This window comes from Ictalurus furcatus, unplaced genomic scaffold (assembly GCF_023375685.1).
Source record: "Ictalurus furcatus strain D&B unplaced genomic scaffold, Billie_1.0 scf5, whole genome shotgun sequence".
NCBI classification, from domain to species: Eukaryota; Metazoa; Chordata; class Actinopteri; order Siluriformes; family Ictaluridae; genus Ictalurus; species Ictalurus furcatus.
The window spans coordinates 193,914-215,135 of NW_026521054.1; the positions used below are offsets into that span (position 1 = coordinate 193,914).

A 21,222-nucleotide genomic window follows, 5' to 3' on the forward strand; every position below is an offset into this window, starting at 1 on the left:
AAGTAGTGGCCTGTAGGTTCTCAGATGTTACCCTGGGGTTCTTTATGACTTACTGTGATATTATTCACCACACCCTTGGAGTGATCTTTTTTGCTGGACGCCCACTCCTTGGGAGAGTAACAGTGGTGCTGAATTTCCTGCATCTGTATGTCATTTACCTCACAGTGGATTGGTGGAAGCCAAACTCTTTAGAAATGGCTCTGTAACCCTTTCCAAGCCGGTGAGCATTGACAACTCTCTTTTTCTGAGGTCCTCAGGAATGTCCTTTGATCGAGGCAGGGCACACTTCCATAAACCTGTGTGGTGAAGACCAGACTTTGATGGTGAAGATCCAAGTTAATGTTCTTGAAACATGGGCGGGCCTAATTGCCATTCCCTTGATTGAAACGCCTGATTTCAATCAGCCTCATTTAAATGAACTCGTACTCCTAGACTTCACATACCTTTTCCTACAAAGATATTTAACGCTGGATCATTTTTGCTTAATAAATAACTGTAAAAACTACTGTTTTTTTTTTTTTTGCATCTGTTGTTAACCGGGTTCTCTTTTACCTAGTTTAAGGACTTGGATGAAGATCTGATCAGGTTTCAGGTTAAATGTATGGAGAAATTCAGAAAACTGTAAACGTTAAACTTTCTAGCTGCACAGTAGCTGTAGATCAAATGAGTCATATTTGCTTGCAGTATAAGTAGGTTGCTTATTTGCTTGCAGTCGCTCACGTTTTTGTGGTAGGAAATCGTGTTATTGACACGGAGCTGTCGATGCATGTATGTTTAGACAGGCATGGGCAAACTACGGCCTGAGGGCCATATACGGCCCGTTGGGCTTTTTAATCCGGCTTTAATCCGAACTTGTCCAAATTATATTATTAAACCTCAGTGTGGTGTATTACTCTCTACTTCACTTTTTCGCTTTGCCCTTTGAGCCCTCCTGTAAAAATGAGTGGACCAAAGAAAAGAAAAGTGGACAGTGAGTGCCGAGTGTTTAATAAGGAGTGGACAACAAAATATTTTTTCACTGAAGTCCGATCAACGGTTGTATGCCTGATATGCCAAGAAACTGTTGCGGTTTTCAAAGAATACAACATCAGCCGTCACTTTGCCACGAAGCATGCCAACTACGCTAGCAAGCAGTCAACGCAAGAACGGGCGGCTACGGCTCAGAGGTTGACGGATAATTTACAGACTCAGCAAAAAATTTTCACAGACAAACTGCGATTCAAGAGTCAAGTACCAAGGCAAGTTTTTTGCTGGCATTCAAATTAGCAAAGGCTAGCAAGCCTTTCTCCGAAGGCGAGTTTTTGAAAGAATGCATGGTAGAGACAGCAGGTCTCCTGTGTCCAGAGAGCAAAGGCAATTTTGAAAAAATCAGTTCATCACACAGGACTGTGACTCGCCGTGTGGAACTAATTGACGAAGATATCGCCAGCGAATTAAACAAAAAGGCGGAGTCCTTTAAGTTATATTCACTAGCACTGGATGAAAGTAACGACATAAAAGACACTGCTCAGCTCCTAATTTTATCCGAGGGATTAACGACAGTTTTGAGATAACGGAGGAGTTTTTGACCATGGAGTCCCTGAAAAGAAAAAGTCGGGGAGAGGACTTGTGTAACCAGGTGTCTGCTGTCATCGAGAGAATGAAGATAGCTTGGAGTAAACTTGCCAATGTCACCACGGATGGATCGCCAAATTTAACTGGAAAAAACACTGGGCTGTTGAAAAGAATCCAGGACAAAGTGAAGGAGGAAAACCCTGAGCAGGATGTTATTTTCCTTCACTGCATCATTCATCAGGAATCTCTGTGTAAGTCTATAATGCAGCTTCATCATGTCGTGAATCCAGTCGTAAAACTTGTTAACTTTATACGAGCAAGGGGACTTCAGCATCGTCAGTTTCTTACGTTCCTGGAGGAAACTGATGCGGATCACCAGGACTCCTCTACCACTCTCGGGTCTGCTGGTTAAGTTTGGGCAAAGTGTTTCAACGAGTGTGGGAGCTCAAAGAGGAAATTATCGCATCTTTGGAGTTAATGGGGAAATCCGACAAATTTCCTGAGCTAAGCGACAACAACTGGCTTTGTGACTTTGCATTTGCTGTGGACATATTTTCACACATGAATTAGCTGAACATCAAGCTACAGGGGAAAGATCAGTTTGTGCACGACATGTACACAAATGTTAGAGCCTTCAAATCCAAGCTGACTTTATTCTCCAGTCAAATTTCAAACAAATCTCTCTCTCATTCCCCCTCACTAGCCATGCAGAAAGAGGCGTCCCGAAACGTGAAGAAATACAGCAAATCACTGGGCGACCTGCACAGAGAATTCTGCCGTCGGTTCAGCTGGTGTCCTGTCCCCTGTCACAAGACCCTGAAACAGCACCACAGGAGCTGCAATTGGAACTGATCGGTCTTCAGTCTGACTCCGTCTTAAAGGAGAAGTTCAACTCTCTTAAACTGAATGACTTTTATGCTTCACTTAATGAAGAGACGTTTCCAAACCTCCGGAGGACGGCACAGAAGATGCTGACATGGTTTGGATCGACCTACGTATGTGAGCAGACATTCAGCGTCATGAACATCAACAAAGCCCCTCACAGATCCAGGTTAACTGACCAACACCTCGGATCTATCCTGAGAATTGCCACAACAAAACTGTCTCCAGAGTTTGATGCACTGGCAAAAAAGGGAGATCAACAACACTGTTCTCACTGAAACTGGACGTGAGTTTCTCTACTGTGTTATCAAATTAATGCATTTGGAAAACAATTGGTACAATGAGCCTTGCATATTCATGCTTTGCTACCTGTTAAAGGCCAAATCCTTTCATGTAATGGCTTTTACATGTCATTTATATTAGTTCACACAAACACTCCATCCGTCTGTTCCTGGCCCGGCCCCTCTGTCAAATTTTAGAACCCATTGTGGCCTGCGAGTGTCGTGAATAAAATCAGCCTTTTAGCCTAGGTCAAAAACTTCAGAGACAGAGAGTTTAGTAGATGTCAAAAAGTAAATAAACTTTATTGAAAATCAATAAAGTGTGACAGTCTGCAGAGTGTCTGAATTATGCATACACAAACATGTCTTTATATACCTATCTCCACAGCATAGTCTCTGTAGGTGGGGTTTTGCTTTTCCTCGTTGAAATAGACCAATCTTCTTTTTTGCCACAATTAAATATTCATGTCTATGCGTTATCTTAAATTTGTGGAACATGCGCAGTTAGTTGTTTTTCTTGAAAAGGTTTCATGAGGACAAGGTTTCTTTTACAAAAAAGGTTTCACACAGGCTTGTGTCTTGACCTTGACTCCCTTCTTAGGCCTCACTGAGCATCTGTCTGTCTCTATCGGTTGTCCCCGCTGATATCTACCTCCTTTCCCGAGGCCCTCTCCTAACTCCCTAATTTGTGTCTGCCTCAAAGTTATTTACTCACGTATGCGAATATCTACTGCCAATTTTTATTGCTGTGGAGACAGGAGACAGCTAATACAGAAGAACAATTGTTGTACACTGAAACACAGTTCATTCAACTCAAATCCACTCAGAATATAACCTGATCAAACATTGTTCTATGGATTTAGATTATGCTTCTAACTGTTGATTATACATACAGATTATGTTTTTTAACCAATATTGATTATACGATAATGCTCAAGTAATAATTCTAAATGTTGGTTACATATTGAATTCACTTCATTAACATATCCAAATGTCAGTTACACATATTGTTTGCACTTCAGATATTTTCCATATATTCTCCCCCTCTGGGGCTTACTAAGCCCCATCTAGCTAGAGAGAGTAATCTCACAATCCAGTCCCTTCATTTACACTAACTAGTGATCAATGTATGACCACGTCAGCCTTCTACCAATGACCAAATCCTGAAACCACTCTCTCTGGAGACTAGCAACAAACATCTCCTCTCCCATTGGCTAGAAAGGAGTAAAAGATTCTGTCTCTTTCCCTACCCACAAAAATCAAGACATTGTTTGTAAGCGTGAGTATGCGTTTGGTTCAGCACTTGCCTGTGGTTGTCATCGTGATGTAGAGTACACAGTTGATTAAGCACATATAGCTGATACAAGTATAGACTAATAAACATGAATACAAAACAATTTTCTCAGTTTGATTAATCATGACAGTGATCACCCTGTCTCTTAATCACACTCGATTATATTGTAATAGAAAATGTAAAAATTTAAAAATAGAAAAATGTAAAAAGCAAAAAATAAAAACTCCATCACATCCTTTTTTAGGGGATGTGTTAACAATGTTTGTCTTCGACCCAGATACTTTGCATATCGCGGGGACGACCCTTGGGGAGAGGTCAAGCTAGTACTTACACCCATGACATGGCTCATCAAGCTGCTTCTTCGTCCTCACTTGAGGAACTGGAATCTGTTCTATCCTGTTGCAGCCGATCAGAGATCCAATCTGGCTCACTGATTGTCTCATTCAGTTTTAGTTCAGTACTGTTTTGGAGACTAGTCAAGGGCTGAAAAGTCAATTATGGAAAAGTTGTCCTGTAAGGAACGTCTGCTTGGGCCTCTTTCTCCTTCAGCAGGTGTATCAGGCTCGTCAGAACCGCTCTCAGCAGCAGGAGCCCTTCTTTCCTCCTGCTCTGTTGGCACGACCCCTGACAGACCTTCTTCTTTGCCATCGCCTGAGACTGCCATTCTCCCTTATCTTCATTTAGACCCTCTCTCATGTCTTGTCTTGTTCTATCTTCTTCAATGTCAACCACTGGATCGTCCCCTTCGATCAGCTGATCCTCCTTTCTCCTAGGTCTTAATCTAGGTGCTCACTTTGTATGGCCCTTCCCTTCTGGGCTGGAACACCCCTAGGTGCACCTGTTCTCCAGGAGTCACAGGACAAGGAACTTCTGTCTCCTCTCTCAGTCCCCAGCTCTGGTCCTGTGAATAGATAGCTTCATACATAGCAGTTAGTTATTGCATATATGCTCTTAGTTCCATCTGTAATTACTTCAGCGGCAGTTCTTCATAAGGACCTCTCAGGTATGACACAGACATGGGTCGACCCGTAGGCATTTCATGCGGTGTTAGATGCATATTTCTGTTAGTCTGCATGCGACAGGTCATTAGTGCAGGAGGTAGAGCATCTACCGAAACGAGTTTAGTGTTAGCACAAATTGCGTTAAGCTTAGCCTTAAAGGTACCACTTACCTTTTCCACTATTCCCTGTGACTGAGGGTGATAAACACATCAAAATTTTAATTTAATCACAGTTACTGTAACACTGTTTTTTAAACAAACGCTGAGCCATTGTGAGAGCTAATCTGAGATGGTATGCCGTCTCTAGGAATTACCTCTCTGGTTAAAAATTTAATCATTGTTCCAGCAGTTTAGTCTGCTGGTGGCATTGCCTCCCTCCATCTGCTAAACCTGTCTATCACCAAGTGCTTAAACGGCCCTTCTGGCATTGATACGAGCCCTATCGATACTGATTTTCCCTTTCTGACATTGTTTTGAGCATAAATTTCACACTCAGATTATTATTCACCATTGCCTGTAAGTTTAAAAAAATAATAATAATTATCCATAATTGCCTGTAAGTCCAGAGACCAGTCCTCTTGCTGTTTTATCTTTTCCCATAACTTCCCCCTCGTGCACTGGTTAAAACCATGTGCATCTGAAATTCATACAGTGAGAAGTGCAGTAGATACAATCAGAATTCAATTAAACTATTTGCTCGGTATGTTAAAGTGGCGTTCCAGCACTTTTACTAAAACCTCACTGCATTCAAACAGCTCCAAACAGATGACACAATCCATGGGCATAATCAGAGTCAGTATATATATTAGCAATTCTACCCGTAACCAGTTCGCACTCTGTAGTGATAGCTTTTAATTCGGCCAATTGGGCAGATGGAACGTCTAAAAAGTTTGGCCCAAGGAAATATGAATTTCGGCAATCGTGAGTGTTCTCAGTGACTGGCTCCACAGAATTAATTAGGCAATACAACACTACAGTTGGTGTATTAGACACACTAATAGGTTTAATATTTAAATTTTGGGTGACACATAGAATAACTTCATATCCTGTTCTTTGTTGAGCTGTCGTGTTGCATGTGGATCTAATTCAAAATAGAAGTGACCTGGTGTGATGAGTGTAAGATCAATGTGTGAGAGCAATTTTCCCAGTGATCTGCACTAAGAGAGCAGCTCGAGCCGTGGCACGCAAACGTGCTGGCAATCCTTGTGACACCAAATCCAATGTTTTCGATAAATAAACTAAAGACCTGCGAGCGCCCCATACTCCTGAGTCGGGACCCCCGCAGCGACGCCCCCTCTCTCAGATGGTTAATACAGGATAGAATAAAGCAGGATAGAATAATGAGAGTGCTCTGAAGTCCTTGTACTAAACCACTACTATATATATATATATATATATTATATATATATGAAACTCAGAGCATGACATCATTCTGTGTACCGATAAGAAGCAGTTTGAGGCAGTTCAAACAGGTTTTGTTTTAGGATCTTAGATGATGTTTAGACGAACATTGAACAGAAGAACATGTTTGTGTCTCTGTAAGCAGATAAACATTCTGATCTCAGTGACATCACATGGCCTTCTGAGTCGTTATCCTCACATGAGAATGAAACAGAACAAGAACAAATCTATTTCAAAGTAAAAATGAGTAATTTCCCTCACAGTGTAATGAACAGAATCTGCTGTTTGTTAATAACTGGAATCTGTTCTGGGAGCGTCCTAGGTTGTTTCGTCCTGATGGCCTGCACCCCAGCAGCCTCGGAGCGGAACTGCTGTCTGACAACATCTCCAAGACGCTACACTCCAAGTGACTGTCTACCGTAAGCACATCTTCTACAATAACAACGTTCATCATAAGCAATGTTCAATTAATAGTCCAACACCTGTAGTACATACTATAGAGACTGTGTGTTCCCCGAGCTATACGAATACATGGACAATTTCAGAATGTTTGTTTTAGTAACCTAATTAACCTAAAATTAGATCATACTGAATGCACATCCAGCACCTTTAATCTGAAGCTAGGACTATTAAACATTAGATCTCTTGCGTCTAAGGCTCTTATTGTTAACGACATCATTACTGATCAGGAATGTAATTTAATGTGTTTAACAGAAACTTGGATTAAACCAAACGAGTACATAGCATTAAATGAAGCCAGTCCTCCTGGATACAGTTATGTACATCAGCCTCGTTCAACTGGTAGAGGAGGAGGTGTTGGTCTCATCCATAGTCAAAATCTAGGCGTCACACCAAAACCTAGTCATAAATTTAATTCTTTTGAAATTCTTTATACCAGCATAACTTATGTAGCCACAAAAAATAAGACAATTCCTCTAATTATTATTTACAGACCCCCAGGGCCATATACTGAATTTCTTAGTGAATTTGCAGACTTTATCTCAAACCTGGTTGTGTCTGTAGATAAAGCATTAATCGTCTGTGATTTTAATATTCATTTTGATAACCCAGAAGACCCTCTGAGAACAGCGGTTGTGTCCATCTTAGATGCAGTAGAGGTCAATCAGAACGTAATCGGGCCTACTCATAATGGTGGTCACACTCTTGACCTCATACGTACGGATTAAATATAGAAAATATTGTAACACTTCCACAGTCTGAAGTTGTCTCCGATCATTCTTATCTCACTCATAATACGTATGGATCATATTTCCACCTCGCCACCGCATAAAATGTACTTTCACACCAGCTACTGCACCGAGCTTCATCAATAACCTCGTACAGACATCAGTTAGATTTGGATCACCGTCTGATCCGACAGAACCGAATCAACGCTCCACTACACGCTAGATCAGAGGTCCCCAAATTAGGGCCTGTGGGCCAAACTTGGCCCTTCACAGGAAAAAGTTTGGGCACCTCTGCGCAAGATAGATTACAAAATGTTGTTGGCATTAAGGGAACGGTCCTCTCCTGGCTCAGGTCTCATCAGACCGATCGTTATCAGTGTTGGAGAAGATTTTTGATAGAAATAAAAGACAAGGGCAATAAAATATGGAGAATGAGAATTTATTGAGAATAAGGGAAAGAACAGAGTCACGCTCTCTTCCTTATAGACAATGTCTCTTAAAAGTTAACTACAGCAAGGCGTAGGGCCTGACCAAAAAGAGGAAGTGCAGCACACAGCACACACACCCAAGAGCATGAACTCACTCACACACACCCAGAGTAATCAGAATAACAACGTAATGGCTAATGATTATTTTACTAAATCATACAGTACATATGCTAATAACAATGCAGAAAAAGCACACAGGTGATAAATGTCCTCACTCAAATACATTTATAATCTGAGTAATAACCCGAAGTATAAAGAACTGCAATGGGTATTAACTGCATTACCTTGAACAAACATCTTAAAATACCACACAATTCTTAGTATAATGTGTTGCAAATAGAGCTGCAACAACTAATGCATAATAGTTGATAATAATCGACAATGAAAATAGTTGACTGAGCAACCCTCCTCCCGTATGAACGTGTGTGTGTGTGTGTGTGGCTTTTACCTGCCAGTTGTAATACAGGTGGCAGAGTTTGTAGGTGAGTCTCTGCATGTGGTCTGGTTTGAGGCCACTGCTGTCGTACACCACGTTGTAGTGAGTGGGGGCCACACTGCCGAAGCGCACTTTGTGACTCACGATGAAGAAGTCGTACCTGACAAATCAAGCCATCAGCGTTCGAACGTAACCTGAAGCTGCGATCAGAAAGACCGCTAGAAAAAGAGAAAAAGATGGATGAACTATGCCTGAACACACCACTCGGGTCACGTGACTTCGGCGTCGATGACCGTTCCGGGAGGAGGGTTGCTCAGTCTGGCGTCGAGGAGAGCGAAGAATCTGGAAGAGATGCGTTTCTTCACCACCAACACGGTCAGTTTGGGCCCGTACACAGAAACACTGATGGCTGAGAGAAAACCCAAAAAGCGTGCGTCAAATCTGTTTTATCGAGATGTGTCGAGTCTCACGCGGAATCTTCACCCATGGCCTTGATGGACTGCGTGAACTGAGGCACTTCGTAGTCGACTACGCTCAGCAGCACGCCGTCGCCCACGCCGTCTCGATACACCACGATGCGTGACGACAAACATTCGTTGTATTTGAAGTAGGCCTTCAGCACAGCTGATGAAAAGAAATCAAAACAAAAAGCCATGTCTTAATGCGCTTCTTAACTGAAGCGACAATTCTAAAATCGCTCGCTTTTTCTCCCACGTTCCGTCAGACTGCAGTGTGAGTATTTCATCCTGAGTGTAAAGTCGGAATCAAAGAGACTGCAGTGTAACGAGGTCATTTATGAGCATGATGTTCCTCCCAGAGTGCATTTCATACCCTGCACACTTTGAAAACCACCTGAGAGAAGGACGGTGCTCTCATGGTTACAGAGCAGCGGCACATAGCATACAGAGCACATAGCATACAGAGCATGGCCCAGACCCTTTATGAGGAGGATGAAGGTGGCGGTAGCAGCGAGGAAAACAACGTTCAGAGGATTCAAGACTAAAAAATTGTGATTCTGTCCTTCGACTGGAAGGAAATGGAAATACAGAGAAGAGTGTGTGAGATTAAGAGAACCAGCTCAGGCCTGAGTAAAGAATCCTGAGATGCAGGAAGTAGTGTTAAAAGTCTCTGAAATTTCCCACCACTGAGCTGAAAAACTCTTGTTGGATTCATAATCTTTACTGATCGTTTGTAGTGGTAACAATATGCAGATATACGAGGGATTAAAAAATATCAACAAATAAAGAAACCATGAGCATGCTGCTATATGTAGAAAGATTATCAATCAACGACAGGATGGTGCAATGTGACGCACCACGAAGCTAAACAGGTCTTCCTGATGCTTTTTATTCCTTATACCACAGCAATTTGACAATTAAACATTTTAATCATTAAAGGAACGATATTGTACTTTTTCTCTCTCCTAAAGTTACGATGAACCACAAAGGGTAATGCCCTCTCTTCTGAAGACTGGGGGAAAAGTTCAAATCTAAAATCTAGTTCATTAAACACAACCCTTCTTAAAGCTGTTTACAGAGTCCACACAAGTCATGCTTTAAGTACCTGGACATGCCCGGGTTGAGGCTGGCCACCAGTGCACCGATGGATCTCTTTCCTGCGGCACTGTCGTGGTAGCAGTCGATACCAACATCATCAGGTGCTTCAACTGAAAGAGCAGGAGAAGTCACTAAAACAATGTTTTAATAGAATAACATCAGGGTTAGGAGGTGCCACTGTTGATCAGTTACAAGATCAGATATGCTTTTAAGTGATGATTTTGGTTGTAGTTGAAATCCCAATGCCGGATATATTTCAGTTACTGGAAAAACTCCCAGTGCTTGAAGAACAGAACCGTACCGGGGTCTCGACGCTCCACGGCTCTCCTTCCATCCTGCAGTTCATCTGCAAGGAGATCTTTGTGGCTATGGTCATGAGGGTCTGAGGTCTGCTGAGGGTGCGAGCCACCACACACTGGCTTGGAGTGGGACAGTCCACACACAGGTACTTCTTCACGCAATCGTATTTATCCTTACGGTTGGTTGACAGGATCACAACCACCTTACACACATGATTTAAAGTGAGTGCTTCAGAACAAGAAGTATTGGTAATCTGTAGACTGAGGCTGTTAATCTGAAATTATCTTATGCCGTATGCTTAGACCCATAAAAGGATATACTGTGACAAAAATCACATAGAAGCAGCTGCACTGCACTGCGTGTCACATCACAAAAGGTGAAACGACTTTAACAAAGAAAATCAAACAGCAATATCCTTAAACATTCAATTTAAAAATTAAATAAATAAATAAAAACAGTTTCATTTGACTTATTTACTAGAAGTGTCATGATACTAGCTTTTATTTTCCTTAATGGAAAGCTTGAGTATCAGCCGATACCCATCCGATATTGTTTTCTTTAAGATCTACAACGCTCATTATTTTAACTGAAGCACTCGTTTACCATTAAACTTTCATACAGAAACCCATACATAAAGTACGAATATAATGAATTCAATCCTAGTGAAAGAACAGTCACATCTCTTTTACATGCATCAGTTATATGATTTGATTTCTGTTATCTCTGATAGCTGAGCCACCGTTTTTTTTTGGGTTTTTTTGTTGCCATCAGGTCCTGGATCAGTGCCATGTAGGGATGCACGATTATGGCCAAAATGATAATCCCGATTATTTTGATTAATACTGAGATCTCGATTATCACGGTTATTCAGTGATTTTAGTGATAACATATTTTGTATTGCACTTTCACATTTATTAAGTTCTCTCATGCCACAACACAACACATAAGTAGGCATGAGAAAACTTGAGCTGGTCAATTATGACAGAATTTAGGAACATAGTGTGAGCCATGACACATTAATTTACCTTCTGATAAACTAAATCTAATATTTTCAGTTCATTTTACAGACTGTATGCACAAAACAACCGTTAACCTGTTTACCTTGTAAACAAATACAATAAACCTCAATGTTCAGTGTTTGAAGTCTGCTCCTCTTAAATATATTTAAAGCTGCACTATTAGACATTTCCACTGTCATGGTTCTGGGCTGGAGTCAGTTCTCGAACCGCTCTGTGTATATTGTGTATATATCTGAATAATCTCATATAGGATGTGATTGGGTGAGTTCATTTACCCGTCAGATGCAAAGCGCTTTAGTTTAATGGTGTTCATTAGGGATGCGTCGGTCAGGATTTTTACAGATGATACTGATCCGGATACCAATCTTTTTTATTTAAACTTTAATCATACAGTCTATCATAAACAGTTAAATGTAAGCTCTCTGCTCATGGTCACTGTTAACTGAATAAAATAATAGCAATGATACTGTTGGTTAATTTATAAATAAACAAACATAAAATATTTATTTTTAGATATCTTAAAAACAATAAAGAGTCCTAATTAAAAGTAGACTAACACAAAAGTGATCCACATTAAGAAAAAAGGCTAATAGCTTTCAATGAAATAGCGAACTATGCTTAATGTCAAATTGATATTAAATGCAACCCATAGTAATTAAACATTATTTCATTTCTCATTTCATTTATATTTAATTAAGTTATTATATATATATATATATATATATATATATATATATATATATATATATATATATATCTCTCCATCCATCCTGGAGCCTATCCCAGGGAGCATCGGGCACAAGGCGGGGTACACCCTGGACAGTCCATCGCAGGGCACAATCACATACACACTCACACACCCATTCATACACTATGGACACTATGCTCCATGTAATGTTTGCGATATCCAGTTATTTGTTAAACGCTAACGCATTGCAATGTTATAAACTACCTCCTAATGGGCCACCATGCATCTCCATTCAGCCCGTGTCCTGTCAGCTAAATGTAGCCTCATGTCACTAATAATTATACACATGTTCATGCTTTTAATAAATCTTTTTATCCTGCCACCGTATCAGTGAATTTAAACTAATGCTTGCTTTCAGAGTATAAGGGGTGTGTGTGCGTTTAGGAGTGCACCTTAGCACTTATTAGTCATGGTCAGACAGTGTTTGAACTAAAATATCCCTCTCTCTCTCTCTCTGCCAGTATCAGCCAGAGGAGGATGCCCTCCAGGAGTTTTTAATTTTATAATTTTTTTAATTCTCTCTTTTTAAAAAAAATAAAAACCACACCATGGTATTGAGCATTGTGTACATTTGGTGGTATCAGTACCGACGACTAGATTTTTGGTATCGTGACATCCCTAATATGTAAGGAAATAGTATGAACTCTGCATACAGGGAAGCTTTGTGTTATGGGGGACTCGTGTAGTGATTCCACCTCCGCGGCGTGCGGCTCTTACCAGTTACCATCAGTTACCATTTAGTGCTAAAGACAAACCTTTAGCCAGCACAGGATACAAGAAGTAGTGATGTCAGACCATAGCAGTTTTTTTGTTTTTTACCAGTGCTGAATTCCAAGAGTTTATGGAAAGAAACGGCATCAAACACAAGCACAGCACCCTACCATGCATCTTCCAGTGGTCTGGCTGAAAGGGCCGTTCAAACATTCAAAATCGTGATGAAAGACAGTGCTGGAGAGTCCATTGAAAAAGCTAGCCAGAGTGCTATTCAGTTACCGAACGATGCCACAGTCGACCACTGGCAAATCAGCCGCTAAACTGCTGTGTGGAAGGAAACTGGTCTACACAGGGTCTCATTGAGACACAAACAATTGAGACAAAAATGGTACCATGACCAACATGCAAAGGAAAGATATCTTGTGGTGGGTGACCCAGTGTATACTAGGAACTTCAGCTCTGGACCTACTTTTATTCCAGGAACAGTTCAGAAAAAGACTGGTCCTGTATGGTGCACAGTAGCATTGGGAAGTGGGCAAGTAGTGCACTGACATATTGATCAGGTGAGAGACAGGCACAATGCAACATCCGTAGCACCAGCACCAGAGTTGTTAGACACTTCACGGCCAGATGTTGACATTCCAGTGCCTTCTACAAAAGACTCAGGTTCCTCATTCTCTGAGGAAAGTCACAAACAAAAACTGGGAGGAACTTCTGAAGTGGCTGTGTCAGAAACTTTCCTTGGGATGGAAAACCCTGAGTTGAGAAGGTCTACACGTACTAAATCTCCAAGCTATCTGAAAGATTATAATTCGTGTAGTGGTGAGTTCCACAACCGCAGGGCAAGAATGAACCCAGGAACTGAACTGAACCTCAAGAGAAAGTGGGGCATGCAATAAGACAATGGCCCAAAACAAAGAATGGTTAAAGAACAATAAAGTTATTGGTTTTGAATGGCCAAAACTGATGTCCAAGCCCATGTGCAGGACTAATCAACAGTTACTGGAAATGATTAGTTGCAGTTATTGCTGCACAAGGGGGTCAGACCAGATACTGAAGGCAAAAGGTTCACATACTTTTGCCACTCCCAGATATGTAATATTGGATTATTTTCTGCAATAAATAAATGACCAAGTATAATATTTGTCACATTTGTTTAAATGGGTTATCTTTGTGTAGTGTTAGGACTTGTCTGGAAAACTTGTGTATCTTTATGTAGAAATATAGAAAACTCTAAAGGGTTCAAACTTTCAAGCACCACTGTAGCTGTGATGTGCAGTAAAAGGTTATTGAGCTTCACAAAATGGGAAGTGTCTATAAGAAAATAGCACAAGCATCGAAAATGCTCATTTTCATCATCAGGGCAATAATTAAGAAGTTCCAGTCTACTGGAAATGTTATGAATCAACCTAGACAAGGACGTGTGTCCATATCGTCTCAACACACGGAAGAGGGCGGTTCGAGTGGCCAAAACATCTCCAAGGATCACAGCTGGAGAATTGCAGAAATTAGTTGTGTCTTGGGGTCAGAAAGTCTCCAAATTCACCTACATCACCACAAGTGGTTTGGAAGGGTTTCAAGAAAAAAGCCTCTACTCTCATCCAAAAACACACTCAGGTGTCTTCAGTGTGCCAGACACTACTGGAACTTCAAATGGGATCGGGTTCTATGGTCAGATGAAACCAAAATAGAGCTTTTTGGTAATAAACACCAGAGGTGGTTTTGAAGCACACAGAGAGGTAGCCATATGGAAAAGTACCTCATGCCCACTGTTAAATATGGTGGAGGATCTTTAATGTTTTGGGACTGTTTTTCTGCCAGAGGACCTGGACATTTCGTTAGGATACATGGCATCATTGACTCTACCAAATATCAACAGATATTAAATAAAATCCTGACTGCTTCTGCAAGAAAGATTAAAATGGGCCGTGGTTGGATCTTCCAGCAGGACAGTGATCCAAAACATACATCAAAATCAACACAAAAACGCTTTACTGACCACAAAATCATCAAGTCATTTAACACTAATGATCCGTATTAAAAATATTAACATGGATATCGGAGTCCGATAATAAAATTAACTTCTACTTACAGTCAAATTTTGTAGTGTTTAGGACATTTAACACCCTTCTGTCCAAAAGAAACCAAAAGGGGGTACAAACTTTTACACTCCACTGTATTTGGTTGAAATTGCGCTTATAGAACAACTGAACAGCAACGTTTCCATACAGGTTTTAGTGAAATGTTTAACAATAGCAACTTGACTTGAAATGGATGATGTTTCATTAGCGTGGCCTGTGCCCAAATCCTGCACGACTGCGTATCTAGGTACACTACACACGGTCTGAACGAATGGAGTCTCTACCGCACCTAGTGCACTAGAGATAGAGATTCCATACAAGGTGATTTGGGACGGAGCCAGTGCACAGAAACCGTTTCCCTGCGAGAGGCGCAGGTGGAGCTGGAGCTGTGTGACTGATTTGTGCACCTGTGACTACAGAACTACCTCAAGTCTCCACACAGAGAGCTGTTCAAGAGAAAATAATCGTTAGTTGCAGCTCTAATAATAAGCTGTATCATGAAATTGATTTTTTTAACAAAAAAAATCATCTTGAATATTTTCAAAATAGAGTTGTCTTTGAGAAGAAGAATGGAGTGTAATATAGTGTGAATCATAAAAATTCTATTTCATTTCTATTTGTTTACAGAAAGGCTTCAGCAATAAAAGCAGCATTTTGCTGTAGTTGTTAAGAGGCCGTTTACACCACAACGTTTTCAAATAAAAACCGAAAACTTTTGATGCGGTTTGGCTGTTCCTTTCCATGACGACGGCGTTTCGGGGCCTGAAAACTTTGAAAAACGGGTTTCAAAGGGCAAGTTTTTGAAAACGATGCCGTTATCATCTCCGGTAAATCATGTAAATTATTATCCAGAAAAACCACAGCTCCTCCGTTTACTTGTATTTGTTTACAGCGCGGTCTTTCCCTCATCAATATGGCGGACATGTTGACGTGAATGCTTACGTGCGCATGCGCGTAGTATTTCTTTACAAAGTCACCTCGCCAGCTACACACACACATTTTGTCCTTTTTGTGTTTATTTCTTGAGAAGTAGAAGAGAGAAGCTCGAATTTGCAGTGAATGTCCAATATAAACCCAATTTCACCTCAGGTTAGCAGTTTATACATTAAAAACATTACAGAAATATAAAGTTATTTTAGCTGCTAAATGACTTAGCCACTTTTACACTCACTGTTGTTTATTTTAGTTGCTATAAGCAGGGAGCAAACAATGGATTTTAGGATAAAAGGTTATGCTTAAATAGTGCCGCTAAAACAGAATAACAAATCTCTCCCCATGAGTTAAATAGTGCACTACATAGGGTGTAGACCGTCATTATTTCATCCCTAATGTAGTGCACTTAAACCGGAAATGACATCAATTTGGGATTCGGCCACACAGCTTCCGTTTAACGTACCTCGGGTTTAAAAACCGAACGGAGTTTTAATTCCTCAAACACAGACAAAATAACCAGCTTTTATGTTTAAACTGGATCAAATCTAGCTGTAAAACTGTCAGAAATAATTTAATCTGGAGATGATTAGTTCGGTGTAATAACTCAACTGCTCAGGAGATACCCGAGATAACTTTTATAGGTATTAAAACTGGTTACTGTTTGATTGATGACAAACTCCATATTTTTATACCTTGGAGCTCTGTGTTATTATGGTAATTTATAAACAATTACTAACAACATTACCTTCATAAATGCAAGTTTACATTTTATTTGATACTTGACCATTGTTACGTCCTCAGTTGTATTTCTGTTTGTACTAAGTTCCATTTGTGTGTCTATGTTGGGGGAGGGATGGGTGTCTTGTCTCCTCCTCTTTTAAGCCCAGTCCACTGCAATGCATCATGTTCCGGCTTGCCATTGGACGATCACATCTCGTACACGCCTGCTCCCGCCTCGTGCTTTGGGATGAGTTGGCTGTACATTTCCGGACGTGTACTTAAGCCTCGTCAGTCTCCATCCCCGGGGCAGATCGGTGCCGTTGCTTTGTAAAAGGATGCTCCTTTTCTATTTTGAAACCAAACTGTTTAATCCGAACAATACTTAATGAAAAGCACACTCTGCATTGTCCTTACTCCTTTAAGATAAGCATTGGTGGTTCAGTGGTCGATTTCTGACCTACCACACGTGAGGCCGGGGTTTGATTCCCGGCCACTCACGACTGAGTTTTGAATATTGAGCCTTCACCCAAAGAACTCTACAAGCCTTATCAATTCTGTCCAAAAAAAGGGTAGCAGACACAGTCCATGTTGCTCAAATATACAAGAGCCTTAGGATGCTCCTTGTCAATTTTGAAACCAAATTGCTGAGTCAGCACAATACTTACCTGGAAAGCGCCCTCTGTGAAGTCTGGGTTAGATTCCAGGCCAATGCACAACTGAGTTTTGGAGACGTTTGTGTTGCTTGAGCCTTCACCCAAAGCACTTCACAAGCCTTATCAATTCCGCCCAAAACTAGGGTAATGGACAAACTCCATGCTGCTGAAATATGGAAGAGATTTTCCTTTAGAATTTTAAACCAAATTGCTGAAGCAGCACAATACTCAGCTTTAAATCACACTCTGCGAAGTCCATGGATTTTTAAGATAAGCATTGGTGGTTCAGTGGTAGAATTCTCACCTGCCACACGGGGGCCAGTCACACGTAGGTGTAGAGCGCTGACACAGGGTGTTCATAATGTTTGTGAAATTTCAGACCCGAAACTTTTAAGCTTGAGGAAATATGAATTTCGACTAGGCAATCGTGAGTGTTCTCAGTGACTGGCTCCACAGAATTAATTAGGCACTACAACACTACAGTTGGTGTGTTTGGCACACTAATAGGTTTAAGAATTTCATTTTGGGTGGTACATAGATCAACCCCATATCCCCATATCTCCCCATGTCCTGTTCTTTCAAAATAGAAATGACCTGGTGTGATGAACGTAAGATCGATGTGTGAGAGAGCAGTTTTCCCAGTGATCTGCACTAAGAGAGCATCTCCAGCCGCGGCACGCACCGTGCTGGCAATCCTTGTGCCACCAAATCCAATGTTTTCAATACATAAACTACAGCCCTGTAAGCGCCCCACTCTCCTGAGCCGGGACCCCCCCAGCAGCACCCCCCCTTTCAGTCACATGTAAGACACAGTCTTTGTTGTAGTTTGCCAGCCATAGTACAGGTGCAAAGCATAAGTCCATTCAATGTCAGGCTTGTCCAAAGAACACTCGGATCTCAGGATGTTGTCATGTAGTGAGCAATCAGTGATCCACTGCAGACCATACTTGATAACGTCCAGGAACATTTGTTGCGCTTTTATGGGGCGGAGTATGACCCCAATCATGTCCTGACAGCCTTGGGAGCGTGCAAGGGAGTCTATGACCACAGAGGAGTACACCACAGGGGAGCCCACAGCCCCCGAAGGAGACGCCTCCAGGTGTACCACTGATCTAGGAATGTTAAGGGGAGTAACGGCCTTGAGCAGTTATTGCAGTCACTTGGAAAAAGCGCTGATCAATAATAATATCATGTGGAATGGAATGGGTTACAGTTGGGACATATATATATATATATATATATATATATATATATATACACACATCATACTACAAATAATGGTTACTGGGTGGGTTGGTTGTATTGCAGAACTTATCGCATTTGTGTGAAAGGTGTTATCACAGCTTGCTGTAATAATGCTAGACTAAGTGGGCATGTCCCTTCATCCTTTTCTGAGGATTGAAGATATTGTTTACAGGACACAGGATGACTATACTTCACTTTAGCTTATTACAGTGTACATGTTACTTGCCATGCTTCAACCTTATGTAGCCCACAATGTGCCAGGTATGTTAGCAAGTTCAGGATGAGGGGTGCCATCATCACCGCCCACTTTGGAAACTGGAGACAGACAACTGGGAACACACAACTGCAAAACCCATCATTAAATGTTCAATTTATGCATCAGATCTAGGCCTATTAAAACGGTGAATATTTATCAAGTGATTTACTGTACCCTGATTTTAATAATGCAGAAAGCCATTCAAAAACAATTCAAAATGAGGAGTTCAGTTTTTAACGTATTAAGACTTCTGATGTTTACAGAGCACTCAAATTGTTTGATATACACAAATCACAAGGTCCTGATTGTGTGGAATCTGTATTTCTAAACTTAGCAGTTGATATTATTTCATCTCTTTTAACTTATCGTTTTAATCTTTCATTAGACAATGGGGTTATACCAGAAATTTGGAAATCTACTTTTTCTTATTAAACCAGGGACATCCCACTATAATAGATCATTACAGTCCAATCCCAAAGCCTCCTGTCCTATGTCCCTTTTAGAAAACCTTTTCCAGAAGGCCCTCTGCAGAGTATGCCTCAAAGACTTTCCTGGAGCAGTAGAAGTATTTAACATCACCAGCCTGCTAAAAGAAATGCACAGAGGAGCCATCACCCATGTAACGAGAATTTGGCTGACCACAAGCTAAACAGGATCTAATTTGTTTTTTTGGTGTCTTCTCAACTGCTGCCTGCGTCAGAGGTACGTCTTCAGGAACACCACTAGCAGGTGGATTGAACGGAGCGGGTGGCTGTATTGTTCCTGACCACATCATTTCTTTGACGTGTTGACTTGTCTTGCAAAGAAGGATTGTCTTTAATGCTTCTTGCCTCTTCAGATGAGCCCCGAAGTAAATCACCTGATGGGCCTCTCCTGAAGGACACGTTGATTCTCCCAGGGATTTTTTTTTTTCTTCATGCTGATGGCCTGAATAGTACCCATAGATATGAACAATTAACATAAATAAATATATAAAAAGAATTTACTTAATTATGCATTATGTTTTGTAAAGTAAAATTATAGTAACTGATTGTTTTAAAATAACTTGACAGTTTTCATATTAGAGTAAAAGATCAATGACCCAAAATTTAATTATACAACTATTGAAAAGATACACATCTACTCTAATATATTCTAACTTAATCTAACATAACTGTGATCTGCTCACTTGTTACCAAAAGACTTTATTTTAAGTGTGTGTTTGACTACTGAACAAACAACAGACACTGAACAGTAGACAATAGAAATTCCACTCGGCATACAAACGTATAATGATATTCCTGAATTGACACTACATATAGTTTAAACCATTCAAATGATATTCATAATATACCGATGTTTCTTTTGAGTAAATAAGCAATTTTGTTATTTATAAGTTGCTTTGGTTAAAAGCGTCTGCTAAATGAATAAATGTAAATGTAAGTGTATAGTTCACTTTACCTGCCGCCTAAGAGCGCTTTTTTTTATCAGGTAAAATGATGAATGTTAATCGCTGTCTGGGGAAAAAAGAAATAAACAAAAAGAGATGAAAGCCGAAAAAATAAAGCCAATAAAGTATTAACTGTTTTACGCGGCAGCGGAGGCAATTCAAAATGTAGATCTTCAACAACGAAAAAAAAAGAAAACACCAAGCTTCGGAACAGCGCCATGGAATCAACATGTGGCGAAAAATATATTGCATCCGTAGTGATAAGGACTACCACTGAGAATTAACTGGAGAAGTTAAGGAAAGTTGAACATAACTACTTTCCACTCCGGGAAAGTTAAGCAGAACTACTTTCAGCTAACTACCCTGGCAGCGGTGGGATTTGAACCCACGTCCCCAAAGAGACTGGAGCCTAAAATCCAACGCCTGGACCACTCAGCCACACTACCCCAGGCCGGTGTGGCGGTATACCCGTTTGTGGTAAGAAGGTGACCGGGTCATCCCACCGGACGACAATAAATCTGGCATGGGCGCGACAAATGGGCTGTTGTGAGACTCAAGTGCCTTTCGCTTAACCAGCTCTGGCGGAGACATCTAACCCTTTCCTGCTGAAGACAGAGCTAAGGCGTGGTCATTTGGACGCGATTCATCTAGGCTTAAGACCCCATGGTCCGCGGTCACACCGGTAGTGTTTGCGGAAGACCTCTTCTGCTTTGCATTTGCCAATGCGAGAGAGGCCTTTAATTGCTCAGAAGTTACCCTGGGCTCCGTTGTGACCTCGTGGACAATTACATGTCTTGCTCTTGGAGTGATCTTTGGTGGTTGACCACGCCTGGGGAGGGTAACCATGCTCGTGAATTTCCTTCGTTTGTACACAATCTGTCTGACTGTGGATTGGTGGAGTCCAAACACTTTAGAGATGTTTTTGTTTTTTTGTTTTTTTTTTACTTTTCCAGCCTGATGAGCATCAACAACTCTTTTTCTGAGATCCTCACAAATGTCCTTTTTTCATACCATGATACACTTCCACAAACATGTGTTGTGAAGA

The 21,222-nt window shown here is 40.9% G+C and overlaps 1 protein-coding gene and 1 pseudogene across 2 annotated transcripts in view; one reads left to right on the forward strand and one right to left on the reverse strand.

Annotated features, from left to right (window-relative positions):
• Positions 1-1,321: 1,321 nt before the first annotated feature.
• On the forward strand, positions 1,322-2,406 carry LOC128604901 (general transcription factor II-I repeat domain-containing protein 2A-like; annotated as a pseudogene).
• Positions 2,407-7,911: 5,505 nt separating this feature from the next.
• Positions 7,912-21,222, reverse strand: part of LOC128604902 (piwi-like protein 1) — a 32,376-nt gene continuing 19,065 nt past the window's right edge. The window contains exons 3-5 of one of the 2 annotated variants that reach the window (XM_053620014.1): positions 10,381-10,581; positions 10,087-10,189; positions 7,912-9,147 (exon numbers count right to left, since the gene is read on the reverse strand). In XM_053620014.1, coding sequence (XP_053475989.1) covers positions 8,990-9,147; positions 10,087-10,189; positions 10,381-10,581 — 462 coding nt within the window. In that variant the 3' untranslated portion in view covers positions 7,912-8,989. Of the gene's footprint in view, positions 9,148-10,081; positions 10,190-10,380; positions 10,582-16,337; positions 16,941-17,259; positions 18,049-21,222 lie in introns of those variants that run through there. The other variant, XR_008385351.1, reaches the window with a different exon arrangement.